Genomic DNA, 27,464 nt, shown 5'->3' with positions numbered 1-27,464 from the left:
TAAGAGCACAGACTAGTAAAACTCGGGGGGGGGAGGGGGGGGGGGGGAGGGGGGGGGGGAACACCAGAAAGTTCTTACAAAGACGCTCATAAAATAAGTGAAAGATGTCTGGACAAGCCAGTCAAAGTAATAAAACGAAGAACACTAGCAGCTGCTCGAGCGTCATCAGCTAAAATATCCTCTAAAGTAGAGGGCAGAGACAGGACAACACGAGATTGACTAAAACTGGGACATGACAAAACATGGCAGACAGTCAATGTATGACCACAAGGGCACTGCAGGGCTGGGTCACAGGAGAGCAGGTAGCAGTGGCTAAACCGGCAATGCCCAATCCGCAACCTGGTCAGAAGGACCTCTTCTCGCCGAGATGGTCGGGAGGTGGTTTTCCAAGCAATTGGGAACTGTTTTACGGCCCAGATCTTGTTTCCTTGAAGTGATGACCAAGTATCCCACCACAGCGACAAGCCTCTTCCAAACAACCCCACTAATGTCAGATGGGGACACGATGGGAGGCAGGCCGAGACAGGACTGCAGCATCAGCAGCCTCATTCCCAGGTACTCCTACATGGCCGGGAACCAACAAAGCTGACAGGAGAGCCATCATCAGCAAAAGAATGGAGGGACTGCTGGATCTGTTGCACCAAGGGATGGACCAGATATGGAGCTCCAAGGCTCTGAAGAGCACTGAGTGAATCAGAGCAGAGTACATACTATGAATGGCAGTGGCGGCAGGCATACTGAATGGCCTGATGGAGAGCAAAAAGCTCGGCTGTAAAGGTGGAACACTGGTCGAGGAGCTGGTACTTAAAGGTGACGGCCACGACGACAAAGGCACAGCTGACACCATCGTCAGTTTTGGAGCCATCAGTGTAAATAAAGGTGTGACTGGCAAGACGCACACGAAGTTTGACAAACCGTAAGCAATACACTGCAGCCGGAGTACCTCCTTTGGGAGCGAGCCGAGGTCGAGATGAATATGAACTGGAGCCTGGAGCCAAGATGGTGTCGGCCTCTCACCCCCTCTGAAGGTGGTAGGGAGGGCAAAATCCAATTGTCGAAGCAGGCGTCGAAAGCAGACTAGGGGGCAGCAGGGCAGACACGTACAACCCATACTGACGGTCGAGAGAATCGGCGAAGAAGGACTGATAAGAGGGGTGACCGGGCATTGACAACAGCCAGCAGGTATACCGACAAAGTAGTTTGTTGTGCCGGTAGGCCAATGGTAATTCGGCAGCTTCAGCACAAAGACTCGACGGGACTAGTGTAGAATGCTCCAGTCGCAATATGTAACCCCCGATCGTGGATGGAGTCGAGATGGCGTAAGAGGAATGGCCGAGTAGACGAGGCTTCCATAATCCACCTTTGATCGGACTATGGACTGATACAAGCGAAGCAGGACAGTGCAATCCTCTCCCCAAGATGAACCACTAAGAACTCTGAGGACATTAAGGGATCGTGTACAACGGGCAGCCAAATAAGAGACGTGCGGAGACCAACAAAGTTTCCTGTCCAGTGTGAGCCCTAGAAACTTAGTTGTTTCCACGAATGGGAGAACAACGGGACCGAGGTGTAAGGATGGCAGAAGAAACGCTTTATATCGCCAAAAGTTCATGCAAACCATCTCTCTAGAGAACCGGAAGCCATTAGCCACACTCCACGAGTATAGGCTGTCAAGACAACGCTGAAGGCAGCACTCCAGGAGGCACGTTCTCTGGCCACTGCAGTAGATCACAAATTCATTGACGAAAAGAGAGCCTGAGACATTAGGTCGAATGCAATCCATAATTGGTTTGATCGCTATGGCAAAAAGGGCTACGCTCAAGATGGAGCCCCAAGGCACTCCGTTCTCGTGGAAGAAGACGTCTGACAATACGGAACCCACACATACCCTAAACTTTTGATCTGTTAAAAAGGAATCATTAAAAAGGAGCAGGTGACCATGTAGACCCCACCTGTGCATAGTGCGGAGGATACCACCTCTTTAACAGTTCTCATCAGCCTTCAAATCTAAGAACACAGCTACCATTTGCTGCTTTCGCAAAAAGTTGGTCATTATGAATGTCGACAAGGTCACAAGGTGGTCAACAGCGGAGCGGCGATGACTAAAGCTGCATTGAACATTTGATTCTTTAATCTCAACGGCTACTTACCAAACTAACCGAGCGTTAACCATGCGCTCCATCACTTTACAGACACAGCTTTTAAGAGAAATGGGGCAGTAACTAGAAGGAAGGTGTCTATCCTTCCCGGGTTTGGGTATAGGAACAATGACTGCGTCACACCAACGTATGGGGACTTTACCTTCGGTCCAGACGCGATCGTAGGTACGAAGAAGAAAGCTGCCGGAGAAAGGTGCGTCAGCATCTGAACGTGAATGGCACCTGGCCCCGGAGCAGAGGACCGGGACAGTGCAAGTGCACATTCGAGCTCCCACATAGTAAAGGGGGCCTTATAATTTTCCAGATTCAGCGAGTGTAAGGAAGGTCGTCGAGCCTCTTCTGCCTCTTTCCTGGGAAGGAAAGCAGGGTGGTAATGGGAGGAGCTTGAAACCTCCACAAAAAAGCGGCCTAAGGCGTTTGAGACATCCACAGGATCAACAAGTACCTCATTACCTGAAGTCAGGCCAGGTACCGAGGAGTGGGCCTTAATGCCTGATAGCCGGCGCAGGCCACCCCAGACGACAGAAGAGGGAGTATAACTGTTAAAGGAGCTGCTGAAAGAGGCCCAACAAGCTTTTTGCTGTCTTTGATGACTATGGCATTGCACTCTGAGTCGTTTGTATCAAATACAATTTGCCAACGTAGGATGGCGCCAAAAGGTGCGTAAAGCACGTCGTTGAGCACGGATAGTGTCTCTACAAGCCTCATTCCACCAGGGGACGGAAATGCGACGTGAAGACGAGGTAGTACGAGGAATGAAACGTTCGGCAGCATTGATGATAACCGGCGTGAGGTATTCGACCTTACTGTCAGAACTGAGAAAATCGTGGTCCAAAAAGGTCGCCAGGAAGGAGTAAAGTCCCCAGTCAGCTTTCGGTATGTTCCAGCTCTAAGGACGTGGGGATGGGGGTGTGGTGCAGGAGACTAACGACAGAGGAAATGGTCGCTCGAATAGGTGTCAGAAAGGACATACCACTCGAACCGACGGGCAAGAGTGGTAGAACAGATCGAGAGGTCCAAGTGGGAGTAGGTATGAGTAGAGTCCGAGAGGATAGTCGGGGTGCCAGTATTGAGGCAGACAAGATTGAGATGGATGAAGACATCCGCTAAGAGGGAGCCTCTGACAGGATGCAGGAGAGCCCCAAAGGGAATGATGGGCATTGAAGTCGCCAAACAATAAAAACGGCGGAGGAAGCTAAACGATCAGGTGCATCACGTCAGCCCGACTAATTGCTAATGACGATGGAGTGTAGACAGTACAAACAGAAAAAGTAAAGGCAGAAAGAATAAGACGGACAGCTATTGCTTGGAGTGGGGTGGTCAATGGGATGGGGTGGGGTGGTAATAGACATTGTCCCGAACGAGCAACATGACCCCACCATGAGCTGGAATACCGTCCACAGGGGTGAGGTCAGACCGCTCCGAGGTATAATGGGTAAAAGCAATACGGTCAGTCGGGCGCAACTTGGTTTCCGGGAGACAAAGGACGAGCGGACAGTGCAGGCGGAGGAGCAGTAGTTTTAATTCCTCCCAATTAGATCGAATACCTCTTATGTTTCAATGTAAGAAAGCCATCGCTAGTCAGAAAAAAGGGGAATGAAACGGGTGAAGAGCTGGTCACCTAGACAGCCGCGGAGGGCCAGGTTTCGAGGGAACAATGCTACAACCGGTGGGAGGCGGATCCTGTTCCATCGAGTCGTCGCCAGCTGTAGCTGCGCAACAGGCAGGGAAGTGCCCCCACCATCAAGGGGGCACGTGTAGTCTTCTAGCTCTCAAAGGTGACGGATTGGCGGAGCTAATGGGGCTAGAACTGCTGTAGCGGTGGCATAACACCGTCACACAGACAAGATGCAGCAGTTCAAATTTCCTCTTAGCCTCAGTGTAGGTCAGTCTGTCTATGGTCTTTTAGTTTTTTTCTTTCTGGAGAATCCTGCAATCAGGTGAGCAAGGCGAATGGTGCTCTCCGCAGTTGACACAGATGGGAGGCAGAGCACATTGAGTATTGGGATGTGCTGGGCATTCACAATCTCGCCACGTTACGCTGGAAGTACAGTGGGAATGCATAATGCCGAACTTCCAGCATGTAAAGCACACTTTGGGGGAGGGCTTTACATTTCAGCGGTAGATTATCACCTCCACTTTCTCAGGTAATGTATCAACCTTTAAGGCCAAGATGAAGGCAACGGTGGCAACCTGATTATCCCTCCAACGCTGGTGCACACAAAATGTACACCTCACCACTCTTAACAGGTGCACGACTTGTCATCAAGGTCCCTGTGAAATATACCCTGGACCATATTTAAGCTGTTATTGGGTGTGATTATTTCTAGAAACAATGTTCCTGACTGGGCAGAGGATGTTTTGATCCAGACTGACCCAGATCTCATTTGGGACAAGTCCTCCATCTCCCAAAACTTGCCCTCGAAATGCTCCGCAAAAAGCTGATTCTTAATCAGAAGCTCTTTAACATGCAAGGTACCAGGGCAAATAAGAGCTGCTGCCATCCTTATCCTGACATTCTTCCCATGGTGTGGCCAGGGAGGGGAACAATGTGGCATACTTTTGTTCATTGAATTGAGCTGGTGAATGCTCATAGACTGCTGGTGTTTGACCACCATCAAGAGGGATGTACTATGCTCCATCACGGGTCATCTGTCCTGATGTTACTCACTCCGACCAGTGTCCCTCCCCACAGGTGCCACCCAGCTGCAGCAATGGCCACCTGGCATTATGGCCAATGCCAAGAGTCCCGATGCCACACAGTGACGGCCTACTCCTTTCACAGGGTCGGCAACTGCATCAACACATTTTGGAATAATAGATTTACCGTAGCAAAGGACTGACTGTCTTTAATACATAAAACCACAAGTAACCTTGATGCAGCTGGGATCATCTTTGAATCGTTAGTCTCATATTTATGTTTGTGGACATTGAACATGACTGGCTCTTTACGAGAAAATTCCCACGATTGCCAGTGTCTCCAATGGCACACTCCTTCCAACTGGGGACCACTCTCAGGAGGAGGCACCAGCCTTAGGTGATTATTCACACCTCAGGTCATACCTCCCAAACACCTGACAGAGGGACCAATTGGCAGTTTGGGAAGGCAGCAGCTCAGGTAGTCAACCCCACATGGCCCTGGCATGGACCAGGGGTACATACGAACCCTACCCGTCAACCTGGGGCTGGGAATTATGCATTACCCATTCACATGTTACATGTCAAATGCTTGGGCTGGCCTTGAGGAGTGCACAGGGAGGAAGAAGAAGAAAACTAGGAACCTCAAATGCTGAAGTGGAGGAAGGAAAGGAGAAGGGGAAGGGGAACAAAGAAAGAAACAGTGGAGTGTATGTTCTGATATCTGCTACTGAATATGTGAACAGGCATGTCCCCTGAGAGAGGGGGAAAAAGAACAGCAAGAGGATAAACATGCAGCACAGAAGGGGAAAGATACTGTAAAGACTGGGACCCAGTGGTAGACAAGCATGAGCAGAGCCTAACGGTGAGCCTTCTAAGTGTCCAATGTGATTATGGCTGCAAGATAGGAATTAGTAGGCTTTGAACATGGAGTAGTAGTTTGAGCTAAACACATGGGACATTCTATTTTGGAAATCATGAAAGACTCCAAATTCCAAGCTCCGCAATGTCGTGTCGAGAATACCAAATTTCAGGCATATATTGCTCAACAGACAATTCAGTGGCTGACCAAGAGCAGTGACACTTGCTTAGAATTATCAGCACTAACAGTAAAGCAACATTGCATGTAGTAACAACAGAAATCATTGTGGAATGCATGATGAACATATGTGTTAGGACAGTGCAGTGAAATTTGACATTAATGGGCTATGGCAGATGACTGAGCATGTGCCTCTGCTAACAGCACAATATTACCGGCAGTGCCCCTCTTGGCCATGGCAGTTGGACTGGACAACTGAAAATTGGACTGGACAACTGAAAATTGGACTGGACAACTGAAAATTGGACTGGACAACTGAAAATTGGACTGGACAACTGAAAAACTGGCCTGATGAGTCCCAGTTTGCACTGGGAGAGCTGATGGTAGGGTTTGAATGTGGTGCAGAACCTGACGAAGCCATGGACCCAAGTTGTCAGCATTGCATGTGCAAGCTGAGGGCTCCTTAATAGTGTGGGCTGTGTCCTCTGGTCCAACTGAACCAATCATTGACAGGAAATGGTTATATTCACCTCCTTGAGAACCATTGTGGACTATCTTCCTGAGCAATGACTCAATTTTTATGAATGGCAATACACCCTGTCACATGGCCACAACTGTCTGCAATTGGTCTGAAGAACATTCAGGATGATTGGAGCAAATCATTTGTCCACCTAGAGTCCCAGACATGAATTCCATGTAACATTTATGGGACAATCAAGATGTCAGTGAGTACACAAAATCCTGCACCCGCAACACTTTCTGAATTACGGATTGCTGGAGGGTCATCGTGGCTCAATACTTCTGCAGGCAACTTGCATCAACTTGTTGAATCCATGCTGCATTTAGTTACTGCAATACACTGGGCAAAATGTGGTCTGATGTGATATTAGGTGGTTTCCAACTTGTCACCTCAGAACTTTGAACACAAAAATTTTATATGCTTACCTTCTACTTATTGTGCATGATCTTATGAAATACTTTCTTCCAAAATTTATACACCACTCCCAACATCTTTTCCACTTCCAGAAGCAGTCCTGGTACAATTCTCTCTTATTGTCAATCTTCATCCTTTCAAAGGGGGTTTAAGCTTATTCCCGAAGTCTGATCATCTGTTATTCCCTTAAGGAACATCTCATTCTTATCTCGAGAGATTGCAAGGTGAAGGTTTTTCTGGTCTATAACTGCAGGACGAAACTGGCGGCAACACAATGCATTCCAGGATGCTGTGTTAGGATTCCATGACATGCAAGACCCAACTGAAATGTTACATTCCTCTGCAATCTCTTCAGAGTTTTGATTAGCATGCACACTTTCGGTGACGTTCCCGACATAATAAACAGTTAGTAGGTGGCTAAGGTCATCCTAAACATGCCTATTTTTAAACCGTTGAAACCATTCATACCACTGAGTACAGCTTATGCACTCATCACTGTAGGCTTCCTGCAGCAGTCACACACACACACACACACACACACACACACACACACACACACACACACACCCCAAGACTTACCAAGCAGGAAAGTGCCGGTAGACAGACAAAATAACACACAAAATTTCTAGCTTTCGCAACCAACAGTTGCTTCTTCAGGAAAGAGGGAAGGAGGGAAGGAGCGGGAAAGACGAAAGTGTGTGGGTCTTAAGGGAGAGGGTAAGGGTAAGGAGTCATTCCAATCCCAGGAGCGGAAATACTTACCTTAGGGGGAAAAAAGGATAGATCTATGCACGCACACACGCAGACATTTACAGGCAAAGAGTTTGGGCAGATATGTCAGTCGATGCGGAAGTGCAGAGGCAAAGATGTTGAATGACAGGTGAGGTACGAGTGGCAGCAACTTGAAATTAGCGGATATTGAGGCCTCGTGGATAACAAGAAGAGAGGATATATTGAAGGGCAAGTTCCCATCTCCGAAGTGCAGATAGGTTGGTGTTGGTGGGAAGTACCCAGATAACCCGGACGGTTTAACACTGTGCCAAGATGTGCTGGCCGTGCACCAAGGCATGCTTAGCCACAGGGTGATCCTCATTACCAACAAACACTGTCTGCCTGTGTCCATTCATGCGAATGGACAGTTTGTTGCTGGTCATTCCCACATAGACAGCGTCACAGTGTAGACAGGTCAGTTGGTAAATCACGTGGGTGCTTTTACACATGGCTCTTCCTTTGATCGTGTACACCTTCCGGGTTACAGGACTGGAGTAGGTGGTGGTGGTGGTGGTGGTGGTGGTGGGAGGGTTCATAGGACAGGTTTAACACCGGGGGCAGTTACAAGGGTAGGAGCCAGAGGGTAGGGAAGGCGGTTTGGGGATTTCATAGGGATGAACCAAGAGGTTACGAAGGTTAGGTGGACGGCGGAAAGACACTTAGTGGAGTGGCAGGATTTCATGGACGATGGATCTCATTTCAGGGCAGGATTTTAGGAAGTCATATCCCTGCTGGAGAGCCACATTCAGAGTCTGATCCAGTCCTGGGAAGTATCCTGTCACAAGTGGGGCACTTTTGGGGTTCTTCTGTGAGAGGTTCTGGGTTTGAGGGGATGTGGAAGTGGCTCTGGTTATCTGCTTCTGTACCAGGTTGGGAGGGTAGTTGCGGGATGCGAAAGGTGTTTTCAGGTTGTTGGTGTAATGGTCGAGGGATTCAGGACTGGAGCAGATTCGTTTGCCACAAAGGCCTAGGCTGTAGGGAATGGACCATTTGATATGGAATGGGTGGCAGCTGTCATAATGGAGGTACTGTTGGTTGTTGGTGGCTTTGATGTGAATGGATGTGTGAAGCTGGCCATTGGACAGATGGAGGTAACCGTCAAGGAAAGTGGCATGGGATTTGGAGTAGGACCAGGTGAATCTGATGGAACCAAAGGAGTTGAGGTTGGAGAGGAAATTCAATAGTTGTTCTTCACTGTGAGTCCAGACCATGAAGATGTCATCAATAAATCTGTACCACATCCTTTCGTCTTTCCCTCTCCTTGTTGGTTGCGAAAGCTAGAAATCGTGTGTGTGTGTGTGTGTGTGTGTGTGTGTGTGTGTGTGTGTGTGTGTGTGTGTGTGTGTGTACACCGGCACTTTCCCGCTTGGTAAGTCTTGGTATTATTGAATTCATTTACATAGGTTTTCTGGAGTTTCACGCAAAATTTTATGCGGACTCGTTGCCCCTCTAACTGTGCCACCTCTGAATTCACAAACTGTTCCACAATGTTGTACTCAACACAGCACTGAACAGTAACTAACAGACATACAACAATGGAACTTCCAGCAATTACACTTTAAACACAGGCATGTTTAAAGATGCCAACCACATTTCACTCTAATGCACCATTGGGACAAAATTAGGACTGTTCCAGAATTTTTTTGGACAGACCTAATAAAAGGTCCATTTGACAACCACAAAATTTGTGTTTTAGGAACTCCCATTACCACATGTTTACTTTATACTATTCTGCAATATTATTAAGTATCTAGCACTAAAGGAAAGAACGTACCTGCATTTGACTCTTTTCCTTGTCTCAAAACTTCTGAGAAAGGAACTATTTGAACTCCATCTTTGTAACCTGTGATGTCCGTTTTCTTCAAACTATCTTCCATGTAAATCAGTAGTTTCACTCTTGGGCACATGGGCAGAACTTTTTTGAATTTTGGCAACAGCTCATGTGATGTTATGACAGTTTGTACTTCCGTTTCATTAATGCCATGTGCAATTGCATCTTCTCCTAGTGTTGCATATATGGTGACAACTGGAAAATTGCAATAACAAAGCTGAAAATAATTATTAACAGAACAAAAATAAGAAATCCAATATGTACTTTCATTTAAGTTAAACTGACTTAAAGCAGATTTTTCCCTTTAACATTTTAAAAATTTATGATTACTTTATGAACATAATTTAAACTGAATTAACTATGAATAATTTGTTTTTTCCACTGAGCATTGCATACAAGCTTTAATACTGGTTCTCAAATTTCTAGAAGAAAAAGCCAAAAACACGCTTACAATTTGAGTTTCAATTACTTAGCCGCAGTTTCATTGGCTCCAGAAGTAGTATCACTACCTCCACCTTCCTTTGCAAGATGTATGCAATGTGAATTTTTAAGCATTGCCCAGAAGTAAGAATTTACTTTCTGTATTTGTCAGGCCTTGTGGTCTGGTAGTAAAGCACATGCTGAAAACTAAGGTCACAAGGTGAAACAGTGCCTTTTCTCTTACTTCACCTCAATGACCTGAAGGTTCACCATGCATGACCTGATTCATATTTTGTTAGGTCTAAAGTCTCCAGTAAGATTACCTGAGTATGTCACAGACACTGAACTGTCCAAGTGGCAGCCAATTTAAAAACATCCAAAGTTGTTGCACCACACAGCATTACAATAGTTTGCATTTTAGGCTGCACTGAGTAGTAGTACAGCTGATTAATGTCTTCCAAGGGCAGGAACACTAAGAATTTATAAAAATGTGTACTTTCATTACATTTTCTGGAAGCAGAAAACCGTATATTTGGCAATTTGAGAATGTCAGCTAGAGGTTTTAACTAACCTCCAGGTCTTCTGGAAAGCCTATGCACGATATCAACCCTTTTGTTATTTTTAATATTTCAGATATTTTTTGGTGAACCTTAAAGATAATAGCAACAAACGTTTATTGCTGAAGGTATGCCACACACTGAACATCTTTGACAAACATGCAAGCCTGTCAATATCACAACTCTAAGGCAATGTGAAAGGAAACGAATATACACTAACAGTTAAAAGCACATGAAACTGAAAATTTAATTACGATGTAACAAACGTTTTGTCTGCTTGTGTCTGTGTATGTGCGGATGGATATGTGTGTCTGTGTGTGCGAGTGTACACCTGTCCTTTTTTTCCCCTAAGGGAAGTCTTTCCGCTCCCGGGATTGGAATGACTCCTTACCCTCTCCCTTAAAACCCACATCCTTTCATTTTTCCCTCTCCTTCCCTCTTTCCTGACGAAGCAACTGCCAGTTGCGAAAGCTCGTAATTCTGTGTGTGTGTTTGTGTGTTTTGTTCATGTGCCTGTCTGCCGGCGCTTTCCCGCTTGGTAAGTCTTGGAATCTTTGGTTTTGAAAATTTAATTAAGTACATAATAAACTGTGACTTTATATCATGGCATATTCCCCATGTATTCAGATTACTGACATCCTTGTCATGCTTTCATGTTTCTGAGGTATTTACTAAGTAATTTTTAAACAAATTGGTGTTTCTCAAAACACTGCAGATTTGCATAGACTATTTTGAAGACAGGCAAGTTCATGTGCAACAACTTTTGTAAATATCACAGTGCATATGTACTGAAATGGAAACTTTTCCCCTCAGAAGTTCTGTCTAACTTTAAAGTTTGGTATTAGTAGAAGAGGTGAATACACAAATTTGATCTGAAATTCCATTTTCAATTATAAGATTCTCAAGATGAGATACACTTCATACAATTTACATCCAAAACTGAGCAATTGGTGCTGACCAACTGCCTTGTCACACTCAGCTGATAGTTGTCATTGGATGCAGATATGGAGGGCTATGTGGTAAGGTCACCAGTCTCCCAACCATTATCAGTTTGTGATCGGAGTCATTAGTTGACAATTAAGAAGCTGCAATTATCCTCACAAGGGCTGAGTGCACCTGCCAACACTCAGCAGAGCAGTGTCACCCAAGTGCTAGCCCAGGTGACAGCTCTTCAGTGATCTGACAGGAACCAGCACAGCCATTGGCATAATTATATATATGCATCCAGGTATCTGACTAAGGCAACACTGTCAGGAGTGTGCATATGCAGTTCTCTTTCAGATTGATGTAAATTTATGAAGGTCCCATTACTTTTAAATGTGTTTGCTATAAAATTGTAAGTTGCTGGTCAGCTTTTATTTGAGTTTGTAAAATTGAAAACTTAAATTTTCATCATACCCGTCATATTCTGTTTGAAGCATCCATGAGCAGCAAATAGCCACTCTGCCCTTGTTTCAGCAAATATGACAACATTTTGTTTTGGTTGCAATCCAAGAGCTCTCAAACCACAGCCAAAATGAGAAGAGATGGTTTCCACTTCTTCAAATGATTTCCATTTATAATCTCCCATTATAAACTGAAAAAAAATCACATTTGAATCAAAAAGCGACATGATTAATATTAATCTTAGGACTACAGCATATGCATGAAAAAGTAAATCAGGTCTTAAAATAATTTTGGAAAGTTTTTGGTAAGAAAAACCAACCCAGCATTATTCTCTTTGAAAGAGGAATTATTCTTAGAATTACACTCCTGGAAATTGAAATAAGAACACCGTGAATTCATTGTCCCAGGAAGGGGAAACTTTATTGACACATTCCTGGGGTCAGATACATCACATGATCACACTGACAGAACCACAGGCACATAGACACAGGCAACAGAGCATGCAAAATGTCGGCACTAGTACAGTGTATATCCACCTTTCACAGCAATGCAGGCTGCTATTCGCCCATGGAGATGATGGTAGAGATGCTGGATGTAGTCCTGTGGAACGGCTTGCCATGCCATTTCCACCTGGCGCCTCAGTTGGACCAGCGTTCGTGCTGGACGTGCAGACCGCGTGAGACGACGCTTCATCCAGTCCCAAACATGCTCAATGGGGGACAGATCCGGAGATCTTGCTGGCCAGGGTAGTTGACTTACACCTTCTAGAGAACGTTGGGTGGCACGGGATACATGCGGACGTGCATTGTCCTGTTGGAACAGCAAGTTCTCTTGCCGGTCTAGGAATGGTAGAACGATGGGTTCGATGACGGTTTGGATGTACCGTGCACTATTCAGTGTCCCCTCGACGATCACCAGAGGTGGACGGCTAGTGTGGGAGATCGCTCCCCACACCATGATGTCGGGTGTTGGCCCTGTGTGCCACAGTCGTATGCAGTCCTGATTGTGGCGCTCACCTGCACGGCGCCAAACACGCATACGACCATCATTGGCACCAAGGCAGAAGAGACTCATCGCTGAAGACGACACGTCTCCATTCGTCCCTCCATTCACGCCTGTCGCGACACCACTGGAGGCGGGCTGCACGATGTTGGGGCGTGAGCGGAAGACGGCCTAACGGTGTGCGGGACCGTAGCCCAGCTTCATGGAGACGGTTGCGAATCGTCCTCGCTGATAACCCAGGAGCAACAGTGTCCCTAATTTTCTGGGAAGTGGCGGTGCGGTCCCCTACGGCACTGCGTAGGATCCTACGGTCTTGGCGTGCATCCGTGCGTCGCTGCGGTCCGGTCCCAGGTCGCCGGGCACGTGCACCTTCCGCCGACCACTGGCGACAACATCGATGTACTGTGGAGACCTCACGCCCCACGTGTTGAGCAATTCGGCGGTACGTCCACCTGGCCTCCCACATGCCCACTATACGCCCTCGCTCAAAGTCCGTCAACTACACATACGGTCCACGTCCATGCGGTCGCGGCATGCTACCACTGTTAAAGACTGCGATGGAGCTCCGTATGCCATGGCAAACTGGCTGACACTGACGGCGGCGGTGCACAAATGGTGCGCAGCTAGCGCCATTCGACGGCCAACACCGTGGTTCCTGGTGTGTCCGCTATGCCGTGCGTGTGATCATTGCTTGTACAGCCCTCTCGCAGTGTCCGGAGCAAGCATGGTGGGTCTGACACCGGTGTCAATGTGTTCTTTTTTCCATTTCCAGGAGTGTATTTTCAGAGCATGAAGACAATTTTTAACCATACTGATTTTAAATGAAGCTTTAAGTTAAATATTTAAGATTCAACTAATGTTTTTTAATGAATATTAATATTGCATAAATTCCATTAATGGAGCAAAATAATTATCTGCACAATTGTATAGATTATACAGGAAAAGTGACGAGCATCTACCATGTATGACAATATGTGCAAGCAATTTTTTGATTACTAACTATTGAGACTAAAGGTTACGGAGTTCAGTATCAGTTGTGTTAATGTTAAATTGATTAATGAATAAAATGAGGAATGTACAAAGATCTTAAAGAGCGAAGTAACTTTCAGAGTGAAGAAGTGATAACTGACAGGCCACCTTTAAGAACAAGAAGCAGCAGCAGAAACAGACAAAGCATGAAGTTCACTTTTAACAAAGTTACCTTTTTGAAAATGCGTCCATTGGGTTGTGGCTCATCTTCTTCTGCCAGAATTTCTCTGGTACCTAGACAGCGCCTTGTAGGATACAGGCGTGAAACGTAGACTAACATTTTTTCCATTGTGTCCACTTTATCACGCACCATTCTCAAGTGATGCTTCTGTGGAGTCTGAAGACTACGGTAAGTAATTGACGTCTCATCTAAGGCAACAGTTTGTGCCTGTTGAAAAGGAGAAATTAAGCAGCCATTTATGATGGTACATATATTCATTCAGCTTCTTACTAAAAATTTAGGCCTTGAGAAACTTATTACAGAAGAACTTACTTTTACTCTACTTGAAAGTCTTTTCTTCTCCCATGGCCTTTGGAGAATGAAATGAACTGGATATGTTATTATATCACAGACAAATGCAATTGCTTTAATGGCACCTATTGTGCCACTTATCAAAATGCTGTCCATATTCCTGGAAAAGAAAGTGCAGTCAGTATGACAGGTACTTACATACCACTTGTTATTTAATAGTGCATATTAACAATGTTATTTTTACTGCTCATGCATTACATTTCATATCTTACATCATGCTAGTGATTGCAGGAATTAATTTCTTCACACAAACTGTATTATTTAACAATAATTGTACCAAATTTACATTTTTAGTGATATTTGTTTACCCTTTTTAGTAAACATATCACAACTAATCTGGATGATTAGTACTGCAACAGTAATTGTTGCATTGTGGTTCAACAGCATGGAAATTCCACCTTTTCGAAATATGTTCCACACTGATGCCTTGTTTTTGGTACTTTACTGAATATGCTTTCAATAGAAGCACAGAAGAACATGTACATCTTTAACACAGGCAGACAGATGAAAAATCTTTCCACCAGAATACAGTGTAATGGATCATCCACTTAACATTTATACTATTTCCAATATTTAACATGCTTTTAAATTGTATGTATATTCGAAGGTATTACACATGCATTGTAACCACACAAATGTGCAAAGCAAGTATCTTTTCCATGCTTTTTTCATGCATTGATAGATGCAGGCAAGTTGTTCTGTTTAAGCACAGTACTCACTCATTTTCTTCGAAGTACATGTCTGCAGGCTTCACTGAAATAGAAGAAAACTTCTATGATTCACTGCAGAATTTTCTTGGCATTTTAAAACAGAGGAAAGCTGTAAGTTACACTGCTCATGAAGCAGAATCCATACAATTGCATAGGAAGAAAGGATGGGCACAGAATTTTTATTCTTTAATCAAGTATTTGGTTTACAAGGGCTAAAGCTTTGCATCTACCTCGAAAAAAATAGCTTCACTACAGCAACAAGTATAACAAGGATATTTAGGAACCACTAAAATTATTAGAGTGGTCCGAGTAACTGTGCATGAATAGGGCAGTAAATTTGAAGCAGTCTTTTTGGAATTACATCATATTTGGATTTACTTTAACTTTAGGAAACCACACACAACAAAAACCAGGATTGCTGGATAATGATTTTAATACGGGTTGAGTTTCTCAAATGTTTTAAACTCCTTTCAGTAAGATAAATAGGAACTGTGGCAAGAGTACACCATGATACCAGCAAGATCTTTCAATATAATATTTATCATCACTGCAGTTTGACAGATTTGTTTACTCTCAGCATTATGTAGCCTACACTAAGAAGCACATCTGATATTTTAGTATCAATTTCAGCTTCGAGGAAATTTTACAATATCTGAAAAACCCTGAAACAAAATGGATGAATAAATTTCTAGTTCTTATAATTTTTCAAGGTGAGACTACCCTGAAATGATCACCAAATTCATTATATGTACTGTGGTATGACAGTCACCACATTACTTTATGCAGTATGTTCTTGTCAAATTTAAGAGCAAAATGAAGGTTAACAATCTGAGTTACCAGACTACTACTACCAAACTATGTATTTGTTTTAAAGAAAACAATTTTACTTAATCTTAAGTCTACAATTGCACATGAAAATAGATTTAAAGCATGACTGCAAATGAGATAGGCATTGAAAAGTTTCCGATTTGAAGTATAACTAACAAGTTTTTAAATTCTTTTGTGATTCATCTGTACATCATGTACAATTCGTGTATTTCCACAATTATTTTCACTATGGCAGAGTAATAAACAGAAGCACAATAGGTTTGATGGTGCTCACAAATAGTTCATATTAACAATTGATTGATTGCATTTTCATGCAAGCTGGAATGAGCATATTTAAAATATTGCTCACTGGGTGTATGAACTGCAATGAGAACTAAACAGAACATGATCTGGATAGCAAGCACTTTCTAGAAGAAAAAAAGACAAGCTTCAAAGATATATCTTCACAGGCATACACCTAGCTCAAAATATGACAGAACCAGCTGAGGTTTAACTGCAACAAATACTCAATGCTAATAAATGTGTATTTCACATTTTAATGTTAAGAGGGAATGGTTGTGTTCATGAAACTTCCAGTGGCTTAAGTTCAAGTTACCTTGAAATATGAACACAAGGTCGGGACAACAAAACATTTTACGATCAGCCATCAATCTCTGCACAAATAAATATAACGCATAAGAGACAAAGACTCGTTATCTGTCAATTCTGAAGTTGGTCTGCAGTGATTTAAGATCTACCACTGTCAGGAAAAAAGCTGTGGTGGTAAAGTGGAGGCCAGGTAGATTTATCAAAAATTAACTTAAAAATCCTTGTTATATGGCACCAAATTTTTCTTTTCGTTTGCCTCACCCTTTTCAAGATGAGGTAACCACAAAAGGTTGAAATAGCTATGCTATTAACCTGAAGTAACTTAGGCACTGTTAAAGTCACTGAAATGCTGCACTGAAACAAGATGTTTAAGGAAATATTTTACACTGGAGGACCTTACTCCAAAAATTGACATTTAAATAGGAGTCAAATATTTTACTGTTCTATTTTTGAAATGGTTGTCAATTGCACAATATTTTGACTGGACACCTGACAAACTTTTGTGGCATGTAGTTGACACCAAGTTGCAAGCCAGACTTAGCAACAGACAGTGAAAATTTTAAAGTTTAAACATTTTACTTTTATGTCCTCATGACCACAATAATCAGTTTATGTAGCTCATCTTATAGGGGTACTGAATGATTGTAGCTAACTACAATCAGGAAAGCAAGAATTTATCATTGTTCAGTTTGCACCTTACTGAAGAGCTCTTGTACCAGACTATTAAATCAGTAATAGTAATGTCTACTAGTGAGGCTCAGAATGACAATGTCTATGAAACTACTAAAATTTTATTGTAACATCAAATTTCTTTAAATCTGACCAAGAAAGTGATTTACCTATATCTAGGTAACAATCCCTAGATTTGATACTTTACTACTGTCAGTGATGTGTGAAAATATGACACTAGCTATTTTGCATAGCATGCAATTTAAACTTATCAATCCTGAACAAATCAATTTGAGTGCCACTCCATTTGTACACAATATTTTGTTCTTAAAGGTATTTTATGTTTCTTACATGTTCATGATATTAATCCAGGGGCTTTCATTGTTTTAGTGCTATGTATGGGTCATAACTACACCTAATTAGTATGCAACACAGAGGTGACAAAACTAGGGGGGGACTTATTTCAACTTTCATAAATGCCAAAGGTACGTAAACAACCCTCTTGCGTGCTTCAGTGTCTGGTATCTCATTCTTCCTTGAGTATGATGCTACGAATACTGTACTCCACATTAAAATTATAAAGACCACACAGTCTCACTTTATTTAGGGCTCTCTCTTCCTCGGTGTTGTGTGTTTTCAAAATAGGGCAAGTTTGCTTTAAAATTACAGCACCTGTGTCCAGCAACAGCCTGACACCTTTTCGGAAAATTATGTTCATTCAACTCACTAAAACTAATCCATGTGATTGACTGTGACATCTAAGTCAAACTATTCTTGTCAGTAAGGTTTGCAGTAGGCAACACTCGCTATCCCACGAGAAACATTCAGTCTTACGAAGACAATGCCAAAAGTGATTGAGCAACTGAACTGGTGACACCCAACAGATCACAAATACAGACTAGCTGTCATGTAAGTAGTTACCACTGAGTATATACCGAGAACGTGTGTGTTATTTCCTTCGGGTATTCAGAGTGTAGTCTTTTACTGAAGTGAAATACAGGCTATGAACAGCACCGACACGAAAATATAAGCTTCTGAAATGCACTGCTACAGAAGAATACCAAATATCAGACAGGTGACTTACTGAATTAAGAAGTACTGGATCAAATTAGCGAAAGAGCTCTAAGGCACAACTTTACAAAGTAGGGATAGGTTGATAGGGCACAGTACAGGAGAATTCTAGCATGTAAAGGTCAATCTACAACTGGAGATTTCCTTTCGAAGTTCAGGCTGTAACCACCAGTTGTTAATTCGGTAAAACATTACAGAAGCCATACAAGCAAGTTTGCGTGGGTACATATTTTGGCTGTGCGAGCCGAAGTCTTCATGTTCATTAGGAATGTTCCATTTTTCCTACTTATTTGCGTTTCAACCCAGGTCTGACAAGTATGGTTTTTCTCCCCGACTGTAAATAAGTCAGTAGACAGTTCTGGTTGCTGAAGAATGAACAATTTCTGAATGAAATGAGATTCATTAAATTTGGTTGGATGTGCCAGCATCTAGTGTCAACTTCGTTTTTACGCGTTTTGGGACTGGAGTAATATAGGTACTTGGCAAAACTTGCCATTTGTAAGCAAATTGTTTTCGTATTTCTTATACGACTCTAACGGGAAGAAATCCCAAACTAAGTATCCTCTGCCATGCACTTCAAAGTAGTTTGCAGAGATTTTAGATCTACTGATGGCAGCAGTTTACTCTTACATTATCCCACAAGGAGATTTAAAGAATTTCAACGCGTTCCCCATTGGGAGGAAAAGGAAAAGAAAAAACAGGCTAAGGATGCAACTAATAACTAACAACGACGTAACATGCGCCAGAAAATAACACTGACCTGATAACCTGCCAAGTTCCACCGGCTATCAATCGATATTCGTGAAATTATAATTGTAATCGACAAGACTGAAGCGCACCTGTTCCAACAGGAGAGGAAATGTCTTTACGTGCCTCGTCGACCTCTACCAGGCATTCTAGAAGTCTTAAGCGAGGTCGAGAGTTCAAATATTACTTATTCATTTGAGTTTCGTAATACGAAGACTCGTAAACAGCTTCTTCAGAAACTTTCAGTGAAAATTGAATGTATGACAGTTTTTTTCTTTCCCCAACATTAACTAAATTCTGATCGAGTTCTATCATGTTTCTTATGTAGATACTTCCCGTACCATAGTCATATAGGGAATTTGAACAATTCATGTTTCGTGAGCTATATCTAACCAGCATCTTGCAGGAAACTGGGCAAGCGAAGATTACTCTTTACAGGTTTCTGGCTCCGCGCTTATATGATAATTGTTCCGTTGAAAAATGTCTGGTTGTAAATCTTCACTCTGATCCACATTCATTTCCTCAGAGTCGCTGTCATATGCCGAAACGAGTCTGATGCCAGTTAAGAGTCTTCATTTACCACAGTTCGAATTTACGTAACCTACTTTCAAGCAATTTGAAAACTACGAAGTTACGCTCTTCAAGTTCTTTTTTTTTTTAATCCATCTGCCGCTTATGTCCAATAAGGAGTCCGCAATGGCCCCATCGACCCTTTCAATTTAAAAGACCGTACTACAATGCTTCGCGGGCAGAAAAAAACTGATACTCGCGAGTAGACTTGGTCGAAAAAGTCGTAAACTAAGGTCACTAGAGTACATTGTGGGACAGACGTCCACGGCAAGCGGATTTCCGCTTCAATGGCTGTGTCGTGGCGCCACCGCGGAGGCGGTACGCAGGTGGCCGAGGTAACTTGTCCCGCCTCCGCCAGCACAATCACCCCAGACAAGCGCATCCGCCCAGTGTGGTTCTCACTGGCGGGTTAGCCCAACAGTTTGGCGTTAGGTCATTTCAGATAAAAGCAACTTTAGGTCAAGTGTTCTTAAGTCAACACCTTGTCAAATTCGTTTTTCCTGCTTCTTGTTTGGAAAATATGTTACCCTTACTTAATACTCCACCGTTTATATTATTTTGCCCCCAACATTTCTCACATAGCAAGAGTGGCATTATTTTATTATTTGTCTGTGGGTGTCAGTCGGCAAAACGAACTTGCGTTATCAGAAATTTTAATTGATCAGGTTAAATTCACAGCCTGTTGTGACAAATTCTGTCACGTTCTTACAGTAAAGCAAGCGGATTAGGTACCCGAAAACACTGCGAAGTCAAATTATAAAAATAGTTCAAATGGCTCTGAGCACTATGGGAGTTTACTGCATTGGTCATCAGTGACCTAAAACATAACTACTTAAACCTTACTAATCTAAGGACATCTCACACATCCATGTCCGTGGCAGGATTCGAACCTGCGACCGTATCAGTCAAATTATAGCCATTTATCTTATATGAAATGCGCTCTGGATAGCAGAATGATTAGTTTCTCTGAGCCAGAATTAAGTTTAGAAATAAACAGATTAAAGTAGATGTAGGTTGCTGTAGTTATGCAGAGACACTTGGGTTAAGGACTTTTTCCAATGAAGTCTTCGGACTGACAACAGTAGCAATCAGTTATTTTAAAACGAAATTTCACTTGTTAAACGGAGGTCTGGTTTCAAGCCGAACCTGCCCAAGCATAGGTGAAAAACATTTGGCTGAGAAAGACAATTTACCTTTGACATTCTACTAACTGGCAAACTTAACGATTCAATCTTTCACGCCTTTTGTTACCATGTAAGGGCGTACCCAGCGAGATGCGGGAGAAACAACTGCTGCTGTCTTCTTCCCTCCCAGGAAAAAATCTTCGTAAACAATCCGCCAGACGTATCAACTCAGCACCTTTTCTAAGAAAGCGACATGTCTGTTGACTACTTACAAGTTTATCCTGAGTTGTGGAACTATTTTGTCATTCACTGCGAAACTAGCACGAGTAGCTCTAGAGAACTGTCCTCTCAGATTTATCATATTTTCATTACAGTTTATGTTGGCTACTTAAATAACAGTAGCCAAGCCGCCCTCCCCCAGACAGATTTCGCCTAGACTACATTTCAGTAAAACCACACCACTGTTCACGACGTACCTTTCGCCACTTGTTGCAATGAAGCAGTCTGAACTCGCGGCATCTTTAACAAATTCGTATTCACCGTGCCCTCGAGGACTGGTCACGTGCGGGAAGTTCGCAATTCTTAATTTGTGGACTGAGTCCGCGCCCCCCGTACCAACCGCAACCGGTGCCGGCTATGGCGCCTGCCAACAGGGTAGCACGTGGCGCGGGGCAACACGGCCCCGTCTCGCGGAGTCCCACGGAAAGTCCGCAGCTCCGGGCGGCGCTGCAGTCGCGGGCAGGCGACCTTGACCCTGCCCAGCACAAGGTCACGTCCTAACGTTCGTAGCTCTTCGCATTTCCGTTGTACACCGACGGAGGTCGATTGTGGTCAACGCCAGCTGTGCCCTGCCATGGCCTTCCGCAACAGCTAGCCCCGTGAGTACTACCACAACGGGGAGGGTTTTGCCAAATTGCAGTACGAAGCATAAAATTCTTTACGAACGTGTTTTACGTAGTACTTATTCTGTTGCGGGAACAGACTGCTACTGCAATAAATACAGGTAGGAGTGCATCTGATGGAACCACTACACTGTAGTACCCTTATGGATCATGTAAAAAGCTCCAGACGAACTTACGAGGGAGAAATTTTAAGGTACAGTGAGATACCTTTTGATTTAATCCTACATATTCTATTGTATACTCATTGATGCACAACACCAACGCCCGAGCCAATTTCTGGTTTATAAAGAAAACTGCCGTTCTGTGCCTCCAACAATTTGAGGGAAACGTAAGTGTGGTTGTGGTGCCTAGCGCTGCCTAGAAGAGCCATTCAGAGTGAAACATGAGGCCTTTCAGATTGCCTAAATCAGTTTGACGTGTCGATTTCTTTTAGACGATAAATGGGAACTAAATTTCTCCAATCTCAAAAATGTTTATGGCTCTGATAAGCTTGGTAAGTAATTCGCGGAAATTTAACAGGGGAATCACAGCGTGTCAGTTTGATGTTTCTAGTCAGTTCCGTATAGATCGCGATGTACACTTCATTCGACAACCAGTGCGTCAGTTGAACACCGTGCTCTAGTGCTTCTAAGAAGTAGAATCAACAGCATTATGTTTCGCTAACGACGCTGTTTTCTCCAGAGACGTGTCATTCGATATCTTAAAAAGCAGGAATGACAAAATTCCTACTTTGTTTAACGAGTAACAATCGTCTTTAGATACGGATAAAATCATGATATGCCTTTAATTTTTCTTTCGGTGTTGAATAATAAAGCGATGGGAAGATATTTTTCTCTTCATACTCTTGCGGCATTTTGGTATGCTTCCGTGCTAAGTCCATGACTCTTTATAAAGCTGTAGCAAAGTTCCATTGTAGCGCTAGCTAGACTGCAATGACATAGGCTAGAGAGGGGGCGGTAGGAAGGAGACCGCAAACTTTAATTTCAACTCATGTCGCATCTGTGCATTGCTGCTGCTAGTTGAATCCAATGTTTCCAGATAGTGACGTTTCTCGCGGCGTCGAATATATGGCCATTTTTAAGATTGGCAGGGGTTTCAAATTAAACGCTGGACATTTTTATATTTAAGTATAGGACGCACCTGAATTTTGGAGGCAATATTTAGAAGCACAAATGCGTAGCTAATGTTGCTTTAAGTCAGGTGAAATCTATTTCACGACGTTCATGACTTATGTTTTCAGAACCAGAATGCAACCAATTCTGAAAGATCTGCACCTTTGGGCCTACAAAATTCACCTGACAACTAAGTCAAACTACTACGAAGTGCGCCGAGCATTTGTCCGTTGTATGCTTGCGAAACAAGGATGAATCACCAAGAAACTGACGTCAGCTGATTAGGCGGGTTGGGTTGTTTGGGGGAAGAGGCCAAACTGCGAGGTCGTCGGTCTCACTGGATTGGACAAGGACGGAGGGGGAAGTCGGCCGTGCCCTTTCAAAGGAACCATCCCGGAAGTTGCCTGGAGCGATTTAGGGAAGTCACGGAAAAATAAACCACCGTCGTCCTCCCGAATGCTAGTCCAGTGTGCTAACCACTGGCTGATTTGGCGCACTTAGTTAACGTCTTTATGAACAAGCAAAATTGCAGGATAAGGAAAACGCTTGAGCAACTATGAAGACTCCATTACATTCACAATGAAGAAAAATTACGTGAATGCGGATGAGTAAGGAAAACAAACCCTTAATGTTCGGGTACAGCATTAGTAGTGTCCTGCTTGACACAGCCGGTTGGTTGAATTAAATAGGGGGAAAGGGACCAAACTACGAGGTCATCAGTCCCTTATTCCGAATAAAGCAATGCCACAAGTGTGAAAATAAAACAAACGAGACAACTCAAAACGGAATGAAAGGAAAATCGCAAGAACGATGAAGGGCAAACGTATGTAGATGGACAAAAGGGGACAAGAAATCCAGAGACGCAAGAAACGGAACGAAGAGATTAAAACAACAAAGCAGATTACCATGGGTGGCTGACCATGAGAATAAAAAAGGAGAAGCCACCCACTCTGCAACACATTATAACCTCCACTCTATAAGCACGAGGGTAGAGGACACAGAGGGACACAAGACATGCGCTACAAATGATAAAACCCACCCTCACGAATAAAACCTAAGACTAAATCAGCCGATGAGGCGTTGTCAGATAAAATTAGCGGCAACGCGTCCGTTAACCCAAAATTTCGCCGCTGGGCAGTCGAAGTGGGGCAGTGCACCAGAATATGGGCCACTGTCAACCGGGCGCCGCACCGACACTCAGGCGGGTCTTCACGGCGCAAATGGTCACCGTAGGTCGCCCAGGGTTTGCCAATGTGGAGCAGGCAGAGGACAACTGATTCCTTGTGAGAGGCCCGCATGGAAGTCTTCCACACATTCGTAGGCTCAATGACACGCAGTTTGTTGTCTGCTGTTGTGCCATTCCTTCTCCCAAAGCAGAAAAACCCTATGGCGTAAGTCAGGTTCAGAGATGCCCATCTCCAGAAGCGGTTTCCGCGTAGCCTGTTTGGCCAGTCTGTCGGCAAGTTCGTTGCCTGGGGTGCCGACGTGTCCTAGGGTCCACACAAACACCACTGAACGACGGGACCGATCCAGGAAGAAATAGATGGACGCCACCGAAGGATGGCGAGGGTAGCACTGGTCGATAGCTTGTAGGCTGCTCAAAGAGTCAGTACACAGAAGAAACGATTCCTCAGGGCATGAACGGATATCCCGAAGAGCACGAGAGATGTCCACCAGCTCTGCAGTGAATACACTGCAGCCATCGGGCAAGGAATGTTGTCCAAAATGGCCTCTGTGGACATAGGCGAAGCCAACATGTCCATCCGCCATTCAGCCGTCGGTGTAAATCACTTCAGAGCACCGGAACACGGCAAGAATCTAGAGGAAGTGACTGCAGATAGCAGCGGCAGCAACTGAGTCCTTACGCTCATGCAAAAGGTCCAGACGAATCTGTGGCCTAGGTGTACACCATTTAGGTGTATACGGACGGAACTGGATGGGAGGTGGTAAAGGGAAGGACTCCACGGATCACGCGAACCGCAATCGTTAGCCCTGACCAGGACCGCCGATGCGACAGATTAACTGCCGTGGGTGGAAAGAAACTAATCTGGATGCTCAGGAGAAGTACTAGTATGTGCAAGGTAACTAACGAGCAGTTGTGCACGTCGAATCTGCAATGGAGGGTCTCAAGCCTCCAGCAGGACACGTCACTGAACTCGTTCTAAAAGCTCCCGTCGCTAGGCGAACGCCACAGTGGTGCACGGGTCGAGTACACGCACTGCTGAGGGCGCCGCCAAATCCTAAATCAGACTCCCATAGCCAAGGCGGGATTGAACAAGTGCTTTCTAGAACTGCAGCAGAATAGAGCTATCTGCATCCCAGTTGGTGTTGGCTCAGGCAGCAGACGGCATTGAGGTGCTGCCAGCACTTCCCATTTAAGCTGAAGTACGTGAGGTAGCCAAATACACTCCTGGAAATGGAAAAAAGAACACATTGACACCGGTGTGTCAGACCCACCATACTTGCTCCGGACACTGCGAGAGGGCTGTACAAGCAATGATCACACGCACGGCACAGTGGACACACCAGGAACCGCGGTGTTGGCCGTCGAATGACGCTAGCTGCGCACCATTTGTGCACCGCCGCCGTCAGTGTCAGCCAGTTTGCCGTGGCATACGGAGCTCCATCGCAGTCTTTAACACTGGTAGCATGCCGCGATAGCGTGGACGTGAACCGTATGTGCAGTTGACGGACTTTGAGCGAGGGCGTATAGTGGGCATGCGGGAGGCCGGGTGGACGTACCGCCGAATTGCTCACCACATGGGGCGTGAGGTCTCCACAGTACATCGATGTTATCGCCAGTGGTCGGCGGAAGGTGCACGTGCCCGTCGACCTGGGACCGGACCGCAGCGACGCACGGATGCACGCCAAGACCGTAGGATCCTACGCAGTGCCGTAGGGGACCGCACCGCCACTTCCCAGCAAATTAGGGACACTGTTGCTCCTGGGGTATCGGCGAGGACCATTCGCAACCGTCTCCATGAAGCTGGGCTACGGTCCCGCACACCGTTAGGCCGTCTTCCGCTCATGGCCCAACATCGTGCAGTCCGCCTCCAGTGGTGTCGCGACAGGCGTGAATGGAGGGACGAATGGAGACGTGTCGTCTTCAGCGATGAGAGTCGCTTCTGCCTTGGTGCCAATGATGGTCTTATGCGTGTTTGGCGCCGTGCAGGTGAGCGCCACAATCAGGACTGCATACGACCGAGGCACACAGGGCCAACACTTGGCATCATGGTGTGGGGAGCGATCTCTTACACTGGCCGTACACCTCTGGTGATCGTCGAGGGGACACTGAATAGTGCACGGTACATCCAAACCGTCATCGAACCCATCGTTCTACCATTCCTAGACCGGCAAGGGAACTTGCTGTTCCATCAGGACAATGCACGTCCGCATGTATCTCGTGCCACCCAACGTGCTCTAGAAGGTGTAAGTCAACTACCCTGGCCAGCAAGATCTCCGGATCTGTCCCCCATTGAGCATGTTTGGGACTGGATGAAGCGTCGTCTCACGCGGTCTGCACGTCCAGCACGAACGCTGGTCCAACTGAGGCGCCAGGTGGAAATGGCATGGCAAGCCGTTCCACAGGACTACATCCAGCATCTCTACGATCGTCTCCATGGGAGAATAGCAGCCTGCATTGCTGCGAAAGGTGGATATACACTGTACTAGTGCCGACATTGTGCATGCTCTGTTGCCTGTGTCTATGTGCCTGTGGTTCTGTCAGTGTGATGTGATGTATCTGACCCCAGGAATGTGTCAAAATAACGTTTCCCCTTCCTGGGACAATGAATTCACGGTGTTCTTATTTCAATTTCCAGGAGTGTACATCGGGCGTCGATAACTATTCCTAAGAATCGATGTGTGTCTACTACAGAGCAGAAGGTGAGACGTACAGCCCTATAGCTGATGCTAAACCGTAAATGCGCGCGCGCGCGCACACACACACACACACACACACACACACACACACACACACAGACACACAGAGAGAGAGAGAGAGAGAGAGAGAGAGAGAGAGAGAGAGAGAGAGAGAGAGAGAGAGAGAGAGAGAGAGAGAATCTGGAGCGGGCCTTACGCACCAACCGTATAACGTGTCAAGGATATGATGTCGCCAGGTGCTGTCACACACTGCGTAGATCAAGAAAGACGGCAACAAGATGTTGGCGTCTGGAAAAGGCTGTTCAGATGGCAGACTCGAGAGACAAGATCAATGGTAGAGCGCCCCAGGCGGAAGCCGCCCTGACATGGAGCCAGTAGGCCATGTCACTCCAGGACCCAAGCCAACCGCCGACACCAAATGTTCCAGCAGCTTACAGAGGACGTTGGTGAGGCTGATGGGTCGATAGCTATCCACATCAAGCTAATTTTTACCGGGTTTGAGCACCGGAATGATGCTCTCCCGTCACTGCAATGGAAACACGCCATCGCACCAGATCTGGTTGAAGATGACTAGTTGTCGCTTCTAGTCTGACTAGAGATATTTGATCATCTGACTATGGATTCAATGCAGCCCAGGTGCTATGTCAGGGCAATGATCAAGTGTGCTGAGGAGCTCCCACTCTGTAAATGGAGCGTTGTAGGGTACACTATCGCTTGTAGTGAAAGAGCGGTCTTGCTATCTGTAAGGCTGGGGGAAAGGGGGGGGGGGGGTCCTCCAATGCAGAGGCTCGAGCATAGTGGTCAGCAAAGTGCTCGGAAATCGCGTTTGCGTCGGTACATAGCACACCATTGATGGTAACCCCTGTTGGAGTCTGGTACCCAAAAATATTTGTGTTGTTTTAGGGCGCAAAAATGCTACGGTCATTAGCGCCCGGTCTGTGACTTAGAAAAAGCGAAAAATACG

The 27,464-nt window shown here is 44.9% G+C and overlaps 1 protein-coding gene across 7 annotated transcripts in view; it reads right to left on the bottom strand.

Moving 5' to 3' along the window:
- LOC126336813 (long-chain-fatty-acid--CoA ligase 4) overlaps nucleotides 1-27,464 on the bottom strand; it is a 249,793-nt gene that overhangs the window by 16,495 nt on the left and 205,834 nt on the right. For 4 of the 7 annotated variants that reach the window (XM_050000864.1, XM_050000865.1, XM_050000868.1 and 1 more), the window contains 5 exons: nucleotides 15,017-15,050; nucleotides 14,259-14,397; nucleotides 13,938-14,153; nucleotides 11,747-11,924; nucleotides 9,315-9,566 (listed from right to left, as the gene is read on the bottom strand). In XM_050000864.1, coding sequence (XP_049856821.1) covers nucleotides 9,315-9,566; nucleotides 11,747-11,924; nucleotides 13,938-14,153; nucleotides 14,259-14,397; nucleotides 15,017-15,050 — 819 coding nt within the window. Of the gene's footprint in view, nucleotides 1-9,314; nucleotides 9,567-11,746; nucleotides 11,925-13,937; nucleotides 14,154-14,258; nucleotides 14,398-15,016; nucleotides 15,051-21,080; nucleotides 21,315-27,464 lie in introns of those variants that run through there. The other 3 variants (XM_050000869.1, XM_050000870.1, XM_050000863.1) reach the window with 2 other exon arrangements.

This window comes from Schistocerca gregaria, chromosome 2 (assembly GCF_023897955.1).
Source record: "Schistocerca gregaria isolate iqSchGreg1 chromosome 2, iqSchGreg1.2, whole genome shotgun sequence".
Taxonomy (NCBI): domain Eukaryota; kingdom Metazoa; phylum Arthropoda; class Insecta; order Orthoptera; family Acrididae; genus Schistocerca; species Schistocerca gregaria.
This window is presented reverse-complemented; position numbering and strand designations above follow the sequence as displayed.